This window comes from Dasypus novemcinctus, chromosome 10 (assembly GCF_030445035.2).
Source record: "Dasypus novemcinctus isolate mDasNov1 chromosome 10, mDasNov1.1.hap2, whole genome shotgun sequence".
Taxonomy (NCBI): Eukaryota; Metazoa; Chordata; class Mammalia; order Cingulata; family Dasypodidae; genus Dasypus; species Dasypus novemcinctus.
The window spans coordinates 22,242,642-22,265,068 of NC_080682.1; the positions used below are offsets into that span (position 1 = coordinate 22,242,642).

General features: G+C 37.0%; 1 protein-coding gene across 1 annotated transcript; it reads left to right on the forward strand.

Annotated features, from left to right (window-relative positions):
- The first annotated feature begins 10,047 nt into the window (after positions 1 to 10,047).
- Positions 10,048 to 10,986, forward strand: LOC101415651 (olfactory receptor 9G4-like). Its single transcript, XM_004471061.4, has one exon. The coding sequence runs from the start codon at positions 10,048 to 10,050 to the stop codon at positions 10,984 to 10,986; it is 939 nt and encodes a 312-aa protein (XP_004471118.1).
- The last annotated feature ends 11,441 nt before the right edge of the window (positions 10,987 to 22,427 follow it).

Here is a 22,427-nt window from a genome sequence, read left to right on the forward strand (position 1 = left end):
TTGGCACCTGATATACCCTCTGCAGGGCTGCTCTCTCTATCCTCCTTGCAGCCAGCCACCCAACCCTCATCATCATTCTGTCTAACAAGCTTCTATTATCATCCTTTGGTTCTCAGGCTAAATATTATTTCCCTAGATAAACCTTCCCTAAGATCCCTCATTATTTTGAGCCTTCTGATATAACATCATGACACCTTATAATTTTTGTCCATGGCATTTTTCATAATTTATAATCATAGATTTATGCCATTATTTGATTATCCCCATCATGAGGATGTAAATTTCACATGGACAGGCACTGTATCTCTCGCTCTCTTTGTCCCCCTTAATTCTATCTTTCATTTTGTATTTGTTGTGTTCCTTTGTTTCTTTCTGTGATTTTAGTTGGTATTAATGAAAACCCTTTACATACATTATCTCATTTAATTTTTCCAACAACCTTATGAGGAAAATGAAATTCTCCCCCTGTTTTAGATCAGAAACCTAGCAAACAAAATTTAATCCTTGTATTGTGATCAGTTGCAGTAGCAGAATCTGGGTTGTAAGTTAGACAAGCAGAGATGGGCTTCCCCCATTGCTAGCAAAACTTCACTATCCTAAATCAACCTCAAAGGGAAGAATTCCAGAGCCGCCTTCCATAATTTGCCTCAAGCTATTGCTTTAGCCAGTGTTTTTCCTAACTTTTAATTCCATAGAAAATCTAACCATTAATATGAAAACAATTATCTATCACTTAGTATTTTCAAAGTCTCCTCAGGATGTATTTGAGCATCACATGGGTAGAGGTCATCTCAAATTCCACTTATCTAAAATGAACTAGACTTTTATTCAACAATTTCATGTATTTCACTCTATTCCAAATTTTGTGCTTGGTTTTGTGGATCAAAAATTTGAAGAAAATATACGTACTTCAATGAAAGTATAGTTTATTAAACTTGTAAGTATATTCCAAAATACAGTAATTCTAATAAGATGATGCTTCTCCAAATAATTCTCTGGAGAAAGATAAAAGAACTGAAAAGAGTCTGGGCATCCTTTCAAAATCTCTCCCTTTTTAGAAAAATAATATCCATTGTCCCCAATTTGTATAAGCGTAATCACAAGGGATTATACACAATTCACTCTCCCAACAAAAGGATGAATTTAAATTTAAAGCATAAAATTTTGGAAAGCAGCACAGAACATATTTTCAGCAATACAAAAAGGAATAGCACCAAATTCAACATGAATATGGATCAACATGAGCAATGCATGTGTGTCAATTGGATTTTTTAATAACCTAAAGGTGCACATGTTGTGGAGTGGGAGATAATAGCATTTTAATTCATGATCACTTATTAAACTTTGCACACAAGGGGGCCATAGAAACCCAAATTTAATGCAATAAAAATTTCACCAAGTAAAGCAGTTCATTCTTTTTAGGGTTCACAACTGATTTAGGGGTATAGAAAGTGTGCTATTTCATTTTCTTCACTAGTGATGTTTTCAGTGTCTTAGAAAAATCCATACACCTATGTGTTTTTTCATTGGGAAACTGTTGATCCTGGTCCCCTGGAATTCTTCTGTATTTTTTTTTCCTAGACCATAATCCTGATGGCCTACATCTTCAGATACATGTTCTGCATTGCTGGCTCCTTTGTTTATTATTTCTTCATTATTGGGTTGGCTTGTTGTAAGTGTTATCTATTGGTTATCATGACTTATGGTGAGTATTGGCAATATCCAGCTTTTCTTGAATTCCCAGGCAATGTTCATGAGCTTATGTGCCAATCTTCTTTAAGCTTCTATGTCTGGTGGCTTCCTTGAAATTTGTGGCAGCAATATCTTCAATGACTTATTCTATTATCTTCCCTACCTTGAGAATTTAGCTTGTAATGCTAAGGAGAACTACCATGCTGTGCTCTTTTTCATGCCTACCTCCAAAGTCCTAAGTTCCACCATCCTTAATCTTTCCTCTACGCCTTCATCCTTCCTGCTATTTTGAAAGTCTGTTCTACCCAGTTTGTCTCAAGGTCCACTCCAATTTTGTCTCTTGCCTGACAGCTGTCCCTTGTACTATCGTTCAGTTGTCATATTTTTCCCTGACCATACACTAGGTATGACCTGGAATGGGATAAAACATTGTCTATTTTCTCTAATGTGACAGTTGAAATGTTGAAATCTCTGATCTATAGCTTAAGAAATGAAGGTATGAAAGCTACCCTAAAGAAAAAGTTTGATAAAATCAAGACTACTTAAATGAAAATTTTTAGTAAACAAAGACTATATTATGTTATGTCCATGTCACTGTAGTCAGTATGAACACTCAGAAAACAGCAAAACAAGAAAGCAAAAAAAAAAATCATTACATAATATAGAAACATATTCTTGCTTTTGTCTTTTTAAGTTGTGTAGTAATATATTTGAATAAAATTCAGCAATATATTAAAATTTATTGAGTGGGCTGGAAATTTTGGGACAACTGCTATTTCTGTTTGATTGGAATACAGTCTACAAACAAACTCTTATTTTGAGAAGTTTTCAAGATGCTATGATTTTTATCTTACTTCTGCTTTACCGTTCATTTATTGCCTGAAAAATTATGTACGATGTCCTGATTTTTAGGATTAAAAATTGAACTATTTTCAAATCATTTAATTCAATGTTGAGAAATCATGGGGACAAACTCAGAACTTAGGACTCAAAAATACTGCACTACTTAGGAAAGAGTATTAGGCACATTGTTGTAAGAAAATACCTATTAAAAATGGACCTGGAAGAAAGTTTTTAAATTTTTTATTCTCATTTTTGTTTCTGTCTTGCTGTTGTATAAAGATAATAGATTTCCTGAGGTGCAAGACACAATAAATTCCTTTACTTAAACTTGTTGTGAGCTTTGATCAACAGAAATTTTCTCCAAAGTTACAGAATAAAAAGTGAAATTATTATATCTGAATGAGAGAAAAGATAGATAGCTTTTTGACAGATATATTTCAAAACCTTCAGCTCTAACATTATATTCAGAGTGAAATCTTTTCTTGTGTAATGCAATAATTTATGACAATTAAGTTTCCATGAAATTTTGTATTCTTTTTTCTTCCCCAGTTTTATTTATGGTAAAATTATAATTAAAAACAGAGTCAATTTCATGATGATGCAAAATATTTCCTAATTGTAGTAGTACTTTTAAATGCAAGATATGAGGTTTTGCCCTCATAACATGATCCTATAGTTGATTTCCAAGAACTGATATGGGTTTACTGAGGGAAAAATTTGTGAAGCATAGTCTAGACATAGAAAGAGTCTATGACAAGGAACCAAATTATGGAGCATACAGTATTTGTATAAAATTTAATTGGTACCATTTGAAAAATTTCTATTCTCAACCATGTTTAAAGTTTATTTTCCAACAAATAACAATGGAGTCAATTTGCAATAAAACATTTCTTGTTTCATCATATCCTAATTAATGTATCATCCACCAACTGCACATTAATTCCAATTAATTCTTTGGAGACCACAGTATTTTAATTGAGTCTTGGAGTAGAGACAAATATTTCTGTGTGCTTTCAGGAATGATTCCCCAAGGGCTGTTGAAGAATTAAATATATCATGTACAGAAAAGGCAGTCTAAAGACCAACAGAGAGGGGAAATAAAAAGTCATTTTCAGGACAGGAATTCACTGATCAGACCAAGGGTGAGCAGTGGGATAAAGGGCACCTAAGCCTTCTGTTGTCTCAGTACACTCAGCTGAAACTGGGTATGAAGCAGCAGAGTCTGGACTGGCTCTAGCTGTGCCAAACACACCCACACCCACACATGCAATTACATGCACACACACATCCACATGCACACTCATGCACTCTCACATTCACACATTTGTGTGCTCCCTTCTAAAATAGAGTGCTATTCAATGCTGTATCTTGCCTTCTCTTAGAAGTGGAAAATCAATCTGTTACACTGGGGCCCATGTATATTCATTTCCACAGTGGAGAAAACAAGGGGACAAAAAAAAGTGACATGTGTTCTGACTCTGATTGTTTTACTCTGTGTTGTCCAGGCTTCAGTAGATGGTATTTGTATTCCCTGATGCTGATCTTCATATGCTGGAGGGACCAGCTACTTCCACAAAGTAGGAGAAGTGTAATGTTTTGATTGCTCCCAGTGAAGTGAACTGTACTGCTACAGGTGAAGATACGTTTTGAGAAACCATTCTATATGGTATGATTTAGCATGATTGGTTCTGATATTTTTTGTGCCTTTTATTTGGCATTTCTGTATGAACTGCAGTTCATTTTGGGAATGAATCCTATTTTTATTGACTCTTAATTAATTAATTAATTTATTTATTTAAAAATTTATTTCTCTCCCCTTCCTCCCGCACCCCGGTTGTCTATTCTCTGTGTCTATTTGCTGCGTCTTCTTTGTCTGCTTCTGTTGTTGTCAGCGGCACGGGAATCTGTTTCTTTTTGTTGCATCAGCTCTCTGTGTGTGCAGCACCATTCCTGGGCAGGCTGCTCTTTCTTTCGCGCTGGGTGGCTCTCCTTACGGGGCATACTCCTTGCGCGTGGGGCTCCCCTACGCAGGGGACACCCCTGTGTGGCAGGGCACTCTTTGCGCGCATCAGCACTGCGTGTGGGCCAGCTCCACATGAGTCAAGGAGGCCAGGGGTTTGAACCACGGACCTCCCATGTGGTAGACGGACGCCCTAACCACTGGACCAAGTCCGCTTTCCGAATCTTTTTATTAATCTTATGATATAATAACCTGATTAACTCCACCTAAATGCAGTTTGTTTACAGAAAGTGCTTTGGGATAAAGTCATTCAAAATATAAAGGTAACTATTCTTTTATTTATCCAAGTGTTCTTTATTGACAACCAACTTCTATTAGGAACTCTTCAATATGCTAGAGATATGGCAACAATCAAAACAGAGTATTTTTTTCTGCCCTTATAGAAGTTATATTCTGGTCTTGGAAAAAAGGCAATTAATAAAGCAATAGGAGACAGAAGAAGAAAATATATATGGGGAGAAACAGAGCCATTTCTAGGCAGAGTAAGAAGGAAGGGGGTTTTTGGTAGAGGTGGACATTCATATTTAAATAAATTATCAAGGTGGGCCTAACTGAAAAATAACAAATTAAAGCAACTTAATGGGAGCAAGGAAGAGTCATGCCTTATTTATGGGACTAATGCTCCAGGCAGAGGGAGCAGACTCTTCAACATCTTGGATTTTGAGTCATGGCTGGAATTTATTTTTTGTGGTTGGAATTATTGAGAAACAGTGAGAAAGCCCACATTGAAGGGGCTGGGTTAAAGAGTGGGCAAGTGTTAGATGATAAGGATACTGATTAATGGAAAGTTAGCTCATGGAGAACTAGAGGACATGGCATGAAATTTGACCTTAGGTTAAAATGGGAGCTCTTACAGAATTTTAAGGACACATGTGTCATGACCTGCATTTTTACAAGCAGTCGTAGCTGCAGACACTGAGGCCACAGAGGTTAGGACCAGTTAGGAGATTATCAAAACCCTCCAGGCATAAATAAGGGTGTTTGGACACAGGTGGTAGCAGTGCAGGTGGAAAGAAATAACCAGGTTCAGAATAAATTATGAAAGTAATTACACCAGATTACCGTAGGATTTCCTGGAAGATTAAAGGGAATGTACGAGGGAAAGTGTGTAGGTTAATGCTACATTTTCACCTTGTCAAGCTGGAAGAGTTTAACTTTATTACCTGATCTTGGAAATTAGCAGATAGATAAAATTTTGGAAGTGAAAAATACAAATTTGGCTTTAACATGCTATTTTTGACACATTTATTGTTCATCTCTTATAATCACAGAATATTTTTACGGGGAAAATTTAGGCATCTTCTAAGCGTGGATTTTTTAATCTGAGTAAACAAAAATTCCATGATTTTTGGTAGTTTCTAAAACTACTAAAATTTTTCATGTTTATGCAAATGCATATCTTTGTTTCTATTAGGGACTTGGAGATGTCCATTATTACAAAGAGTTAAGAGGCATTGACTATTTGATGATATCAAGGAATAGATGGAATAGTACATATACAAACTACCATGAATGCATTTTAGGGAAACAACTATAAGAATGCATTTTGTGGAGTCAAACAATGCTCATCTCTAGTACATTGTGTCTCTCACTTCAGACAAGATGGTGATAGTGTCCTGTACCCAAAGATACGTGTGTAAAAGTATTGCTAATCTCTTCTTCCACTCCATGTTATAGTAGAGATTATATATTTTTATATTTCTGATTGATTCTATAAGAGATTTTAACAAATTGGAAATGTAGAATGTGGGTGCAGGAAAGAAGTTCAACCAAAATTTTTCAGTGATGAATTGTATTCCAGGGTGGAAGGGTGAAGCTCAGTGTAACAGAGGAAGTTCGTTTTGGGGCTGGCCATGAAAACAGGATTCTGTAATCCAAAGACATTGAGCTTCATACTTCTAAAAATACTCTTGTCAAAATACATTAGGGTATGGGGAAAATTTCAAAACTTAAAAATTGATTAGGGTTCTGAACAATGACTCTGCTTGGTTTTACACTGTCTTCTACTAGAACTTTGGCCTTATTTTTCTTCCCCAGGCTCAAATTTTATAAATAAGTCAGGTCTTATTCTTCTCATTCAGAATAACAATATCTATGGTCATTCAGTTTAAACTTATGTCAGTCACTGGTCTCCACGTTTCACCTCTATTTTCTTTATTAATCAGTTTATCTTATAACTTTGATATTTTTCTTTCCTTTTCAGAGGTGGAAAATCTTTAATTGGGGGCTTCTGAAACACTTTCCCAAGATTACAAATCTTCACGGGGTAGAATCTGATTTGAAATCAGGTATCATTTCAATTATGCGATTCTGCCTATGCCTGACCTGTCTGCTCTTAGCTGTCTTGTTAAGTGTTTGTGTTCACTTTTCACTCAGTACAGGCTGGATGATCTAAAATAGCTCTACTCGTATTCCCGGAGGACAGATTATTGTTAGCAGGAAGACAGGGAAAACCTGATCAGATTTCTAAAAAACTAACCCAGTTTGATTTCTTTGATGAGAAGAGCAAATTTCAATTCTATTTGAGACCACAACATGCCAGATTCACATAGCATAGCCTATTCTATAACCCAATCATCAAATAAACCATAAGTTCATCCTATGTAAAGAGGTAGAAAAACAAAATCCACTCTTGAAACCAAGGAGCCATTTTTTCCCGATATCCCTAAAGATCATTGGTTTGTGGTTTCTGTTATTTCTTATCTATTTTAAACATCAGAACTTTGTTACTAAAATAAAATGTTATGAATTTGTGCTACAGTTATATTGTACACAAGACTTTCAATGGAGTATTAAAAGCTTTCATCAAGTACATTTATGTACCAGTTTCAGTACTATGTATTTCCATGTTTAAATGGAGTTAGGAAGCTTCTCTTACAAATGAATACTTTGAAAGGATCTTGTACTTAGTAGTTTACTGCACCTTGAGGATAAACCATTGTATAAATATAAATTCCTGTTTGGAGGAAAGGTTGAGAGTAACAGTCTGCGTCTTGTCCACCAGAATTAGGACACAGTTTATATAATTTTAGTCATTCTTTCCAGAACTTCTTAACATTCCTTTTCTGATTCTGGTGAAGGAATGGTTAAGAGGCAATAGATTGTGAGGTTTTCAGGGAGTTTCCATGTAAAAAGGAACCCTTGTTCCCTTCAATTCATTCCTTTACCCGCAGCCAGAGTGAAGGAAAAAGGTGTAGGTCTGATTACATAACTCCCTCCTATGACAAAGTCTTCCATTTGGATTGGTTTAAAGAGCCACATCTCAACAAGAATTTCAAAGAGGTTTGTGATTTGGTGACCCTTCTGGCTCATCTCATGGGGCCTTATTCCACCACATCTGTATTTAATCAGTCTTAGTTCCTTGAATTTACCAGGCTTGCTGGAATGTGAGGAATGTGGTATATATTCTTTCTTTTGATTGACTACTCTTACCCTCTCTCCTTACCTCTACAAGGAATTACCATCTGGATCAATGCAAGTCATATTTTAGCTCTCCTTTAAAAATGTGTTCTTTTGGGAAAGAATTTTGAGAAATACAGCTGAAAATTTATTTTACCCATTTTTAAACCCATTAGAGAGGAAAAAAATATATATAGTGATTGATTCTGTCAGGTGTTTCCAATGCTGCCCAAATTATTTGAACATAAATGAAATTAGTAAGTCCCAGATAACTTTCCTTGTCTGAGTAAATGTTATAGCGCCAATATAAGTTCAAATACTAAATGAATTCACCAATATATAAGTAGTAGAGAAAGTTTTGGGTAACTATTGAAGAAATGCATTTATTACTCCCAATTTTGTGCATCATGCATAACAATAATGCTAAATTCCTACCATATAAACAAGATTTAAGGCTGGAGATGTAAGAAAAATATTTTAGCATACAAATAAATGATAACAGTGCTATATATCTAACTTTGACTATCCTTAATTATAGGAAAATTAATCATGTGAGCCATTTAGTTGAGTTGAATTCCTGAGTGGGTGAAAACAAGTAGTGGGACAGAAGATTGTAAAAGGAAGTTGAAAGAAACTTGTAACGAACCTCAAGCATTGGGAAAAAAATCTGAATTTTGTGTGCTAATGAATAGAGGCCCCTTAAATAGGATCAGTTAGAGAATTAGAAAGGCCTTCAGGACCCCAAGTTGCTGTTATCCAGTTTCACCAATCAAATTGCATCTTCACTGAACATTACCATGTATATATGAAACATTAGGACACACACATCTTCCTTCCTATCAAGGAGGAATGCTAAATTTCAAGTTAGATTTAGTTTGCATTCTCATTACAACACTGACTCTGACTGACCTCAAAGGTAAATCTTTCAGACATCAATAATCCACATTTCTTTCTTGGGTTTAGTTCTCTTCTACTGCCATTTTAGGCAGGGGCATACAGCTGGGCTACCGAGACCATCACCTCTAATTCAGCAATGATAATGATTTTACATCGATGGCTGCATCTGTTTCTCTGGAAAGTTTTGGAGCATGAAGATTTAGGCTTTGATTGAGTCATGGTTCCTCAATGCCTTGACACCAAAACCTGGGTTCTTCCTAATGTTCAACATTCAGAGTATCAAAAATTAGTCCAACCAGCAAAAACCTTTCACACACCACAGGATATTGGAAAACAAAGCATTCTTAAGATAAATATATTTAAAGCTGTTTTAAAAGGAAAAAAAAAGTCAGGTCATCAGAGGGCTAGAGCACTGCCTTTGTCAGGAAAGTAAGAGAGAGAAAAAAATTCTCTTATAAAAGAGGAAAATGGTTTACCAGTTGAGAAAATGGGCTCTTGACTGAGAAGATTCTGGGTTTCAACAACCAGTTTTATGTTTACCATCTTTACAAACTTGGGCATGTTACTTAAATCTCTTAACCTTCTGTTTCATCACCTCTAATAAGAGAATCTTTTTAATATGTACATTGTAAAGCTGCAGTGAAGATTATGTGCATTAAGTATAAGACTTAGAATAGTAACTGGCGTAGTGAATAATTGACAATTTTTGCTATTTTGACTAATAATGGAAGGAGAAGTGGCTCCATATCAGTATTTATATACGTATCTCCAAAATGCCTGACTCAGAAGTTCTCAATAATATGCAGAAGGATCCTAATATTTTTTCAGTGCCCAAAATGTGCCAAACTTTGGCTTAGTGTTTTAATTTATGTCTACTTTGCTCTATTACATGAGCTTTCAAGAGCTAGTGATAAACTTTATGGGTCCTATATTACTTTGATGTCTGATGAGAATATGGGATTGGCTCCTCTTTTAGATTAATAAGTAAAGACTCCTAGATTTAAATCCAGATTCTGACTTCTATTTCTGTGGTCTTCTCAAATCACAGACTGAAATTCTATATTTCTAGATATTTAGGAATAAAAAAGTCTCTCAGTAATTGTTGATTTAACTGATGCCTTTGCTTGGCTCTTGCAGTAGCTGTTTCATTAAATTGTTTTTTCTGTCATAATTATTCAGGTTTTTCCTCTGTATATATGGAAGTGGGAAATCGCACTATCCTGACTGAATTCATCTTGGTAGGACTCACTACAGATCCCCAATTGCAGCTGATTCTATTTGTAGTATTTCTGATACTTTACTTGGTAACCTTGTCAGGGAACATAACCCTGGTTCTCTTAATCTGGTTTGATTCCCGCCTACACACACCTATGTACTTTTTCATTGGCAATCTATCTTTCCTGGACTTCTGGTACACATCTGTGTATACCCCTGAAATCCTGACTGTTTGTGTATCAGAAGATAAACATATGTCCTTAGCAGGATGTGGGGCCCAGTTCTTCTTTTCCTGTGTTGTAGCCTACACTGAGTGCTATCTCCTAGCAGTCATGGCTTATGACCGCTATGTGGCAATTTGTAACCCATTACGATATTCAGGTACAATGTCCCGGTCTCTCTGTATTGGTCTTGTTGCTTGTGCCTACTTAGGAGGTTTCATAAATGCCATAGTCCATACTGCCAACACTTTCCGCCTGAGTTTCTGTGGTAAAAATATCATTGACCACTTCTTATGTGATGCATCACCATTGGTAAAAATGTCCTGTTCAGAGAGCTGGATTTATGCAAAAGTCCTTCTGGGAATGGTGGGGTTCACAGTACTCTCCAGCCTACTTGCCATCGTGGTTTCTTATTTCAACATACTTCTGGCTATCCTGAGAATCCGCTCTGCCTCTGGAAGGTGGAAAGCCTTTTCCACCTGTGCTTCTCACTTGATTTCAGTCATGTTCTTCTACGGATCCTTGCTCTTCGTGTATTCAAGACCTAGCTCCACCAACTCCCTGGAGAGAGACAAAGTGGCTGCACTGTTTTACACTGTCTTGAACCCATTGCTCAACCCTCTCATCTATAGTGTGAGGAATAAAGATATCAAAGAGGCTTTCAGGAAAGCAACACAGATTGTAAGACCACAAAGATAATATGTCATTCTTGTATCATTTACTGAATATTCCTTTTGCATTTTGCAAGTTATTGACTTATTGGCATACTTCTAATCTATACAAATATGTCAAATAATTTCAACAAGTTATTTATAAACAATGAAATGTATAAACCATAACTTAATTTTCATTATTTTCTTGTGACATACATTTTTGAAACTTGTTATACTGGATTGTGAGGTTCAGCAGGATGGTGTTTTACCCATAGGTTTTCCTCAGAATTTGTGCTCTTGTTTGTTTTTAGAGTTCTTAAAATAGGTAAAAGGACTTTCATTATGTGGCTGTGTGTGGGTGTGGTTTGACTCGGAAACTTGGTAAGCAAATTTTATTGGATGAAGAGAAGATATGAAATAATTAGCCTGTTGGAAATTTGATTCTAGATTTTAGAAATATTTATTTTATGTGTAATCCAACCTAGTTCATCTGGTGCTACGGTAGGTACCACACAGCAGGTTGGTTTAATGAATAAACTTATCTCACGATTTCTGAACCTGGAGTTCTTGCTTCCTCCTGGGTTTTAGTGGTATTCTGGGGTTCTGGAAACCTTGGAGTTAGGCTTTCCTGTCACAGGGCCATGTCCCCTTCTTTCTTCCAGACTCTGTTGACATTTAGCTTCTACTGCTCCAAGTGGCTTTCTTTCATACCTCCTCCAATAATAGCATTAAGTACAAAACTCAACTACCGTCTCCACTCTTTGACCAAAAATAGCATATTTCATTGCTCCCATCCACAATGGGTTCACACCCACAGGAAAGGGTTAAGATTTTTATTGCTCAGAACACATTTTGGCACAACATCCTTTCTAAATTACTTCATAAATATCTAATTGAGTATGTGAAAAATAAGTTTCTAAATCTTTTGTCCTCTACATTAACATAATATTAAGCAAAAGTGTTTAAAGTGTTGAGACTATAAATATATCATTCTGGAAACACAGAATAATGTCACTTTTAGGAATCTTTATCAGTGAAAAGACTAATCCTTCCCTCCAATTATTGGCATTCCACGGCACTGCCCCTCATAGAATATATAATCCACTATGGGAAAATATGAACAGGTGGAACAAAAGGAAACCTACAATCAAACAAATAAAAACCACTGGTTTAGCTTGCCAAAAGCTTCCAAAGCAATATACCAGTAAGGGTTGACTTTTACAATATGGATTTAGAAACTCATGAGCCTACATTTCCGCAGTTGAGGAAAATGTCCAAATCTAAGTATCAAGTGAGGGTCTCTCATTGAAAATGGCTGTGTGTGATCCTCAACTCCTCTATAAGGTAAATGGTGGTGACTGCAGGTCTCTGCCTTTTCTTCTGGACTCTGTCTCTCAGTGTCTCAAGGTTTCTCTCTTTTTCTGTGGCTCCACCAATCCCAATTTACAAAGGACTCCAATAAGAGGATTAAGATGCACCCTGGGCAAGGCCCTTCTAGAGTAATCTAATCAAACAATCCTTAACAAAATCTAATCTAATCAAAGGTTCCCTATATGTTTACATCCACAGGAAAGGGCTAATTAAAGAGTAATATTTTGGGGAGGCCACAAAATATTCAAACTACCAGATTCCACCTTCTAGAGCCCAAGAACAAATGTTCTTTCTATAGGCAAAATACATTCATTCCATTATAATATTTCAAAAGGTTATAAATCATTTCAGTAACAGTATTAAGTAAATCTCATCAAAATCATTTATAGGTGTGTCTGTCTTGAGGCAAAATTCCCCTCAGGCTGTGGACCTGTGAAACTTAGAAAACAAGTTATCTACTTCCCATATACAAAGGAGCGACAGTCATAGAATAAATATTCCTATTGCCATAGGTGCGAATGGAAGGAAAACAGAAGTCACAGGTCCCAAACAGTTCCAAAAACTTGTATGTCATACTCCATGATTTCAAGGTCTAAGAGTCATCTACAGAGCCATAGATTCTTGTCCTTGGTGTTTGATGGATTGGAGACCCTACCTTTTCTAAGGACTTGCCCATGTTCTCGGCTCCACCCTCTTCAAGCATCTGGGTGGTGGATGAACTCTAGTTCCACCCTCCAAGAATATTGGGGTAATGGCTAGACTCTCCCCAGGCCCAGCCAGGTACTATACTCTATCCTCTCTAAAGCCTGGGGCGGCAGCACTTTCCCTGAACAACATGTTGGAAGGTTCACCTCTTCAAGTGATGGGATATACTTATCCTTTCCATGCCCATGGGTAGGGTCCCTCTCCTGGACTGAGAAAATGTTTTTAGCCAAGACTTCAGCTTCCATGGTCTGACTTTGAAATCGTTTTTTTTTTCCTTCAAGCTCTCCACTCCCTGTGCCTTTTTTTCGTGTTGGTAGTGGTTCCATTCATACAGATCACACAAAAAACTTGGCTTTGCATTCAGGTTAACAGGGGTCCAAGTTGTCAGATAATAAGATTTTCCACAGTTTCTTCCTAGGTAGCTTCATTTCCAATCCTGATTTACTGATTAAAATGATTAAGTCTTCAGAGGCTTCCCATTGAAGACATACTCCAAAATCATTAATGTGGGCTAACTAGTCCATATTTTGCCTGATCCTACCTACTCCAACAGCCTAATTAGTGCTGCTTTATCAATCTTTCTGTGGTCCAGCCAGTCTAGACCATTTTTTGGGGGGAGGTTGTGGGTTTACAGAAAAGTCATGCATAAAATTCAGGATTCCCAGATTCCAATATACCACCCTATGATTAACACTTTGCATTGGTATGATACATTTGTGACAATTGATGAAAGCACATTTCTGTAACTGTGCTATTAACTAACTTCCCGGTTTACCTTAGCATTCACTGTTTGTTTAGTTCCATGGATTTTTAAAACATATATTTTTTTGAAGTATATCATTCATACATGAACATACATAAATAATAAGTGTATAATAAAGGTTGTGAAGTTGCAAAACAAATATGTGTATCATCAAACAAGGATCCCATACATCACCCCTTCACCAACACTTTGTATTTTTATGATACATTTTCTACAAACTATCAAGAGCATCATCAAACCATTACTACTAACTGTAGTTAATATCTTACATTTGGTATATTTTTCCCCCAACCTTATTTTCTAAAATATACTTTTATTACAGAGGTTTTGAACTCACAAAACAATCATGCACATGTGTAGAATTCCCATACAACACACCTTCGCCAACATAACACACCATGGTGGAACATTTGTTACGTAGTATGAGATAATATCATCAGACTCTTACTACCAACCATAGTCCATAGCACACATTTGGTACACTTTTTCCATACCCCCCATAATCAACAGAGTACATCTTTGGCATTGATACAAGAACATTATAGTATTGCTGTTAACCACAGTCCATAGGTCACACCAATTTGTGTTTTCCCCATTCTTCTCCACATTCCCACTACTCTGCAATGGTGATATACATTCACTCTAGCTCACAGAAGGACACTTTTGCATTTGTACTACAAACCACAATTCTCATCCACCTCTGGGTTCACTGTGTTATTCAGTCCCTAGATTTTTCTCTACCTATCTTTCAATTGACGTCTACCTCCCCAGACCACTCCCTTCAACCACAATCCCATCTTTAAACCAGCTGCTACTCACTATAATGTGTTAAAATCAATTCTCTATATATCCACACTTTTACAGTTAAGTTAATTAAAACTTCTACGTACATTAAGCATCAGTAGTCCTCAACCCTCCTCATCTCTCTTAATAACCTATACTCTAGGCTTTAACTCCATGTGCTTCTTCTTTTAGTTGTTGTTTTGATACATTTCTTTAATAGCTAGTGATATGGAACATTCTTTCATGTGCTTTCTGGCCGTTAGTACCCCCCTCCCTGGAGAAATATTTTTAAATCTTTTGTCCATTTTTCAATTGGATTGTCTGCTCTTTTATTGTTGAGTTATATGATCTCTCTGTACAGAATGGAAATCAAACCCCCACTGGACATGTGGTCTCCAAACATTCTCTCCCATTGAGTGGACTGCCCCCTCCACCCCCTTGACAAAGTCCCTTGAATCACAGAAATGTTTAGGTTTGAGGAGGTCCCATTCATCCTTGTCCTCTCCTGATGCTCATGCCTTCAGTGTAAGGTTCAAGAATCCACCACCTACCACCAGGTTTTGAAGATGCCTTCCTACGTTCTCTTCCAGGAGCCTGTGGTTCTTGCTTTTATATTTAGGTCTTTAATCCATTCTGAGTTAATTCCTGTACAAGGTGTAAGATAGGGGACCTCCCTCTCTACCCCAGTGGTGGATATCCAGCTCTCCTAGCACCATCCATTGAATAGACTGTTCTGCCCCAGCTGGGCGAGTCTGACAGGCCTGTCAAAAATCACCTGAAAGTATATATAAGGGTCTGCCTCTGAACCATCAATTCAGCCCCTTTGGTCTATGGCTCCCTCCTTATACCAATACCATGTTGTTTTTATCACTGTAGCCAGGCAACATATTCCAAAGTTCGGAAGTGAGAGTCCTCCAATACCACTTTTCCTTTTTAAGATATTTCTGGCTATTCAGGTCTTCCCACCTCTCCAAACAAACTTGACAATTGTGTTCATCCTTTGTTTAAAAATGCTGGTAGAATTTTCTTCGGAACTGCACCGAATCTGTACATCAACCTGGGTAGAATTGACATCTCAATGATACCCAGTTTTCCAATCCATGAGCATGAAATGTTCTTCCAATTATCTAGGTCCCCTCTGACTTGCCTTCACAATGCACCATAGCCCTCTGAATATACGTGCCCCATATCCTTGGTTAAGCCCACTCCTAAACATTTGAGTCTTTCAGTCACCATTGTAAATGGAATTCTCTCCCTGACCTCCTCCCAAGATTGGGCCTGACAATTGTATAGAAATGCTTCTGATTTTTCCTTATTGATCTTGCGTCCTGACACCCTACCCAAATCACCCATGAGCTCTAGCAACCTTGTAGATCCTTTGAGAATTTCAGATACAGGACCACATCATCTGAAAATAGTGAAAGTTTCACTTCCTCTTCTCCAGATTGGATGCCCCTTACTTCTTCCTCTTGCCTGATTGCTCTAGCCAGAACCTCCAGCACCATACTGAACACAGTAGTGACAGGCAGCATCCCTGCCCTGTTCCTGATCTCAACGTGAAAGCTTCCAGTCTTCCACCATTGAGTACAGTGCCAGCTGTGAGCCTCCCAGGTATGACCTCTATCATACTGAGAAAGCCACCCTCAATTCCCATACATTGTAGCATTTTTATCAAGAACGAATGCTGTACTCTGTCAAATGCCCTTTCTGTGCCAATCAATAAGATCATGCAATTTTTCTTCTTTGATTTATTAATATGGTGCATTATGCTGATTGATTCCCTCATTCCACACCAAACCACCCTGGCATACTTGGTACAAAACTCACCTGATCATGACAAACAACTCTTCCAATGTGTTGTTGAATTCAGTCACCAAGCATTTTACTGAGGATTTTTGCATCTGTATTTATCAGAAAATGGGTCTGTAATTTTCCTTTTTTGTAATATTTCCATCTTGCTTTGGTGTTAGGGTGATATTGGCTTAATAGAATGAGTTTGGTAATATTCCCTCTTGTTCAAAATTTTGGAAGAGCTTGAGCAGGATTGGTATTAAATTTTCTTTGAATGCTTGGTAGAACTTACCTATGAAACCATCTGGTCCTGGGCATTTCATTTTGGGGAGTTGTTTGATGACTGTTTCAATCTCTGTTTGTAATTAGTTTGCTGAGCTCTTCTATTTCTTCTAGGGTCAGTGTAGGTTGTACATTTCTAGGAATTTTTCCATTTTATCTACATTGTCTAGTTTTTTGGTATAAAGTTGTTCATAGTATCCTTTATGATCTCTCTTATTTCTGTGTGGTCAGCAGTAATGTTCCCATTTTCATTTTCTATTTCATTTATCCGCATCATTTCTCTTTTTCTTTTAGACAGTCTAGCTAAGGGTTTGTCTATTTTGTTAATCTTCTTGAAGAACCAACATTGGGTTTTCTTAATTCTTTCTATTGTTTTTTTCTTTTTTTTTTCTTTGGTTCTCAATTTTATTTATTTCTGCTGTGATATTTTTTATTTCATTCCTTCTATTCGTTTTGGAATTACTTTGTTGTTCTTTTTCTAGTTCCTCCAGTTGTGTAGTTAGGTCATTGATTTTAGTTCTCTCTTCTTTTTTAATGTAAACATCGAGGGTTATAAATGTCCCTTCCAGAACTGCCTTCATTGAATCCCATAGGTTCAGATATGTTCTCATTGCCAAGAGTCTCAAGATATTTACTCATTGCTCTTGAAATTTTTTCTTTGACCTACTGATTGAGTGTGTTGTTTAATCTCCATATATATGTGAATTTTTTCTTTTTCTGCCCCTTGTTGATTGCAACTTTATTCCATATGATCAGAGAAAGTGTTTTGTGTAATATCACTCTTGTTAAATTTATGAGATCTGCTTTGTGACCCAAAATATGGCCTATCCTGGAGAAAGATCCATGACCATTTGAAAAAAAAATGTATATCCTGCTGTTTTGGGGTGCAATGATTTGTATATGTCTATTAGGTTCAGTCCACTTATATTATTCAAGCTCTTGTTTCTTTATTGACCCTCTGCCCAGATGTTCTATCTAATGCTGAGAATAGTGTATTGAAGTCTCCAACTATTTATTGTAGAGATGTCTATTTCTCCTTCACTTTTGCCAGTGTTTGCCTCATGTATCTTGGGGCATCCTGGTTAGGTGCATATACATTTAGGATAGTTATTTCTTCTTGATGAATCACCCCTTTTATTAATATGCAATGTTCTTCCTTGTCTCTAGTAACAGTTTTGTTTCTAAAATCTATTTCATCTGATGTAAGTATAGCAACCCTGGCTTTTTTTTTTTTTTTTTTTTTGGTTACTGCATGTGTGGAGTATCTTTTTCCAACCTTTTATTTTCAATCTATTGGTATCCTTGCATATAATGTGAGTCTCTTTCAGAAAGTATGTAAATGGCTCATATTTTCTTATCCATTCCTCCAGTCTGTGTCTCTTGATTGGAGAGTTTAATCCATTAATATTCAATGTTATTACTATAAAGGCAGTTCTTATTTCATCCATTTTGACCTTTGCTCTTTATCTGTCATTTTATTTTCCCCACTTCTGACAATTTTAGTTGTTATTACTGATACACCATTTCTGGACTATCTTCCAAGTCTCTCTCTCTTGTTTTTCCTTTTCAAGTTGTAACACCCCCTTTAGTATTTTCTGCAAATCTCATCTTTCTCAGTTTCTGTTTATCTGAATATTCTAAACTCACCTTCACTTTTTAATTTTCTATGTCACTGGATATAAAATTCTTGGCTGGAAGTTTTTCTACTGCTGTATCTTAAATATATTATACCACTGCTTTCTTGCCTCAATGAAGCAAGAAGATCAGAGATTGGTACTTAATCTTATTGGATATCTCTTATATGTAATGAATTGCTTTTCTCTTGCTGCTCTCAGAATTCTCTCTTTGCCTTTGGCATTTGACTTTCTGATTAGTATGTGTCTTGGAGTTGGTCTATCCAGATTTATTTGGATGAGGGTATGTTGTGCTTCCTGGACATGGATATCTCTGTATTTCAATAGGATTGGGAAATTTTCTACCATTATTTCTTCAAACATTCCTTCTGCCCTCTTTCCATTCTCTTCTCCTTCTGTGAGACCCATGACACATATGTTTGCATGTCTCTTGCTGTCATTTGGTTTCCTGAAACCTTGTTCAATTTTTTCCATTCTTTTCTTCATCTGTTTGTTTGAATACTTGCTTTTGGGGGTCATGTCTTCAAGCTCACCAATCCTTTCTTCTGCCTCCTCAAATCTGCTATTACATGCCTCCAGTGTATTTTTATCATTTTGTTGTGCCTTTCATTCTCATAAGATCTGCTGTTTAGTTTTAGTTTAGGGCTTTCTTTCCTTTTCTCCCTTGCTGTTTGTGTAGTAGGAGCCAAGGGTGTTGTTCATGCTGTGAGTTATGGAGGCTGAAGCTGCCTACATTTCCCAGGAATTGATGAAGCTTCTCCCATCTTCCTTCTCTGCCAGAGGTAGTTACAGAGCTGCAGCTTTGTGTAATAATCCAAGTTGTGCAGGACAAGACTGTCTTTAGTTGCCCATGAAAGAATGTTGAAGCTTCACAAACCCTCTCCCCTACCTGGGGCAGTGACAGAGCTGCAGTTGTGGGCATCAATCTATACTGTGTGGGTCCAAAATTATTGCAGTTGTCCAGCTAGACTGATGTAGGACCAACCTCCCTCCCTGCTGGAGGCGGGGACAGACCCTCTGGAAAGCTCAACAATCTAATCCATGTGGACTGAATTTGTCTGCAGTTGTCCAGAAAGGCTGAGGGATCACTGTTCCCCCCTGCTCTTTAGGAGGTGGGAATGGAACCTCTCATCCAACAGTTCAGTCCCTGTAGACCGAAAGTACAAGCCGTTGCTCAGAGAGGCTGAGGAAATACCAGGCCCTTCTTATTCTATTGGGTGGTGAGTATGGATCCATGGGCCCCAAGAGTTCAGTCCCTTTAGGCCAAGGGTTCCTGTCATTGCCCAGAGAGGCTGTGGAGATACCAGACCCCTCTTAACCTCTTGGGGGTGGGGGTGGGGGTGGATCCACGGGTATCCAACAGACCATCCATGCAGGCCAAAAGTGCCTGCTGTTGCCTATAAATGCTGTGGAAAGCCCCTCCTTTCCTTTTGGAGTTTGGGGGTGCATCCATAATTCCCACCAGTCCAGGCTGTGTAAGCCAAAAGTGCCTGCTCATACCCAGAAAGACTGAGGAAACCCAGCTCCCCTCCTGTCCTACTTTGGGGTGGGGATAGAATTACAGGTGTCTGACTATTCAGTTTGTGTGAACCAAAAGCACCTGCAGTTACCCAGAGAAGTAGAATTATAGAAATAGAAAATAAAATTATCCTATTACCATATGTACTTTCTTTGCTTCTTTGAATACACAATGCCTTTTCTCACATTGGAACTTGACATTTGATACAGCCTTTACAGGACTGCTTTGTATCTTCCCTGAACCTGTCATTTCACCCTCATCACCCTCTGATTAGTCAGCCCCTATTAATCGTCCTTCAGTTCTTTGGCTAAATATTATCTCAAATAAATCCTCCCTAAGATCCCTCACTATGTTAGCCCTTCTAATACACTCTATGTCATCTTATAATTTTCCTTTCAGCAGTTATAATGTATATAGATTATTATAATTATTTGACTTTCTCCTTCATGAGGCTGTAAGCTACACAAGGACAAACTCTATCACTCTCTCTACAATTTTCTTTAAATTATTTTGGTTTTGTTTGTCTTTCGATGTTTTTAATTGATATTGAAAACTGAGGACTTGGTAAGATTAAATGTAATTCTCTTAGCCATGCAAATAGTGAATTATAGACCTAGGATTCACACTTAGACAACCTCCGTTCTGACATTGTCTCTTAATCCTTATGAAGCTAACCTAAATTTTTACTTTGCATGATTGCTTAATGTTTTTCAACATTTTACTCATCTTTCACATAAGAGGTGCTTGATAAATATTGTGTGTTTTGAATGAATAAATGTATTCATGGTCTGATGTATAAATAATGTTTGCAGTACCATTGGACTTTGTGGTAATCAATAAATTCATTGTCTCATTTCCATTATTTGAAAATTGGGACAATTTTATCTGATATTCAACATGTCTCAGGATTGAATTACTATGGTCTTTGCCTCCTGATTACAATTATCAGAATCCTTATGAACCACAAATAAATCTTGAGAATCTGTTATGTGGGCTTTATCCTGTTAGGTTATTATTTTCTGCCAGTTTCTTTTTATGTAAAAGCATAAATAACACATGCAAATTAAAGAGTTTATTTTAAGTTAATTTGACCATTCATAATGGTCAAATTAATGATGAGTGATCTCTCACTACTTCATTCCAGAAAGATAAATGAGCATCATAATTGGTCATTTGGCACCAGAACAGAACCTGAAAATCCTCTTTATGTTTAGCAACATACCCCAAAGAGATGCTCAGTCTTATATGTTCTCCCAGAATTGTACAATTGGAAAGAGGAATCCTGGTGTGAGTAGAGGGCACTTTCTATTCTAAGGTAAGGTGAGATATTCTGGACTTCACCCAAATTCATATTCATGATAGTAAGTATTGTGTTTAATTAGCTAGAGGAAAAAGTACAATCAATCACAGTAAAGACAAAACACAAGAAAGATTCTTAATGTAATCAGTTAATGTGGATCTTTTGTTTGAAATAAAATAAGGTTTTTTTCTAAAGTCATATTTGATGAAGAAAGTTAAAGAATCCAGAATATCCTCTCTTCAGGTCTTATTTCATTGGTCAGTGAAACAAGGAATTATATGAGATTTGACATGAAGTTGATGGATATTTCTATTCTTATAAACACTCTGTAGCCTACTCATGCCTCTGCTCTTACCTTGCATGGGCTGTATTAGTCTTTGGTTAGATTCCTGTACAGAAAACTTGAATTGTGTCAAACTTTCATGACAATTAAAATGTTTCTTTTTCTACATTACACAGTGCATAAGACAGGAGCACCCTAAAAAAGGGAGTGAAATCACATGCCATTTAGTATAATACTGAACAGCTAAAATTAATATATAATTCAAAGAATATCTGGTTAAAGTACCAAAGGGAATGTCACAGACAGTAGGTGCATTAAGCTTTGAAAAGGCTTAGGAATTGCACTGAGATCAGCTCCTTTCCTTGTGACCACTCCAAGAGGCAGCTACTTCTTAGGGAACCTTCTGGTGAAGAAAGATGTTTGGTAGATGGGAAGGCAAGATTGTATTATTTTGTGGAGTTTTCCTGCACTCCTCAAATCCAACAAGGCATGTGGCCAACCTAATATCTATGAACTAATGGAAAGTAAATGTATCTCAAGAAAACTCTCCTTTGTTTCTACACAGAAAAGAATGTATAGGAAATTATTAAATAATTATGCATTATATTTCACTCTTTCTCATAAGGAATCTAGAGAAATGACTTTTGACATTATTATCAAGAAAGTCAATATGTTTCACAAAACTGTGCTTGATTATCTTATGGACACTCTCAATTAAATTAACAGAGCTGTAGAAAGTTTCAGATATTTTGGGTCCACCCAGAGCCATGGATTGGACTTGGGGTGTGATGGATTTCATTGTGGTTTCTATTTTTATGTCTTTTTCTTGTTTTTCCTGTTCACACATTCTTTTTTTTTTTTTTTTTTAATTTTATTTAATCCCCCCCCCTCCCCTGGTTGTCTGTTCTCTGTGTCTATATGCCGCATCTTGTTTCTTTGTCTGCTTCTGTTGTCGTCAGCGGCATGGGAAGTGTGGGTGGCGCCATTCCTGGGCAGGCTGCACTTTCTTTCATGCTGGGTGGCTCTCCTTATGGGTGCACTCCTTGGGCGTGGGGC

Bases quoted from the DNA above. Each gene is read 5' to 3' on its own strand.
- LOC101415651 (XM_004471061.4), top strand. From the start codon at position 10,048: ATGGAAGTGGGAAATCGCACTATCCTGACTGAATTCATCTTGGTAGGA.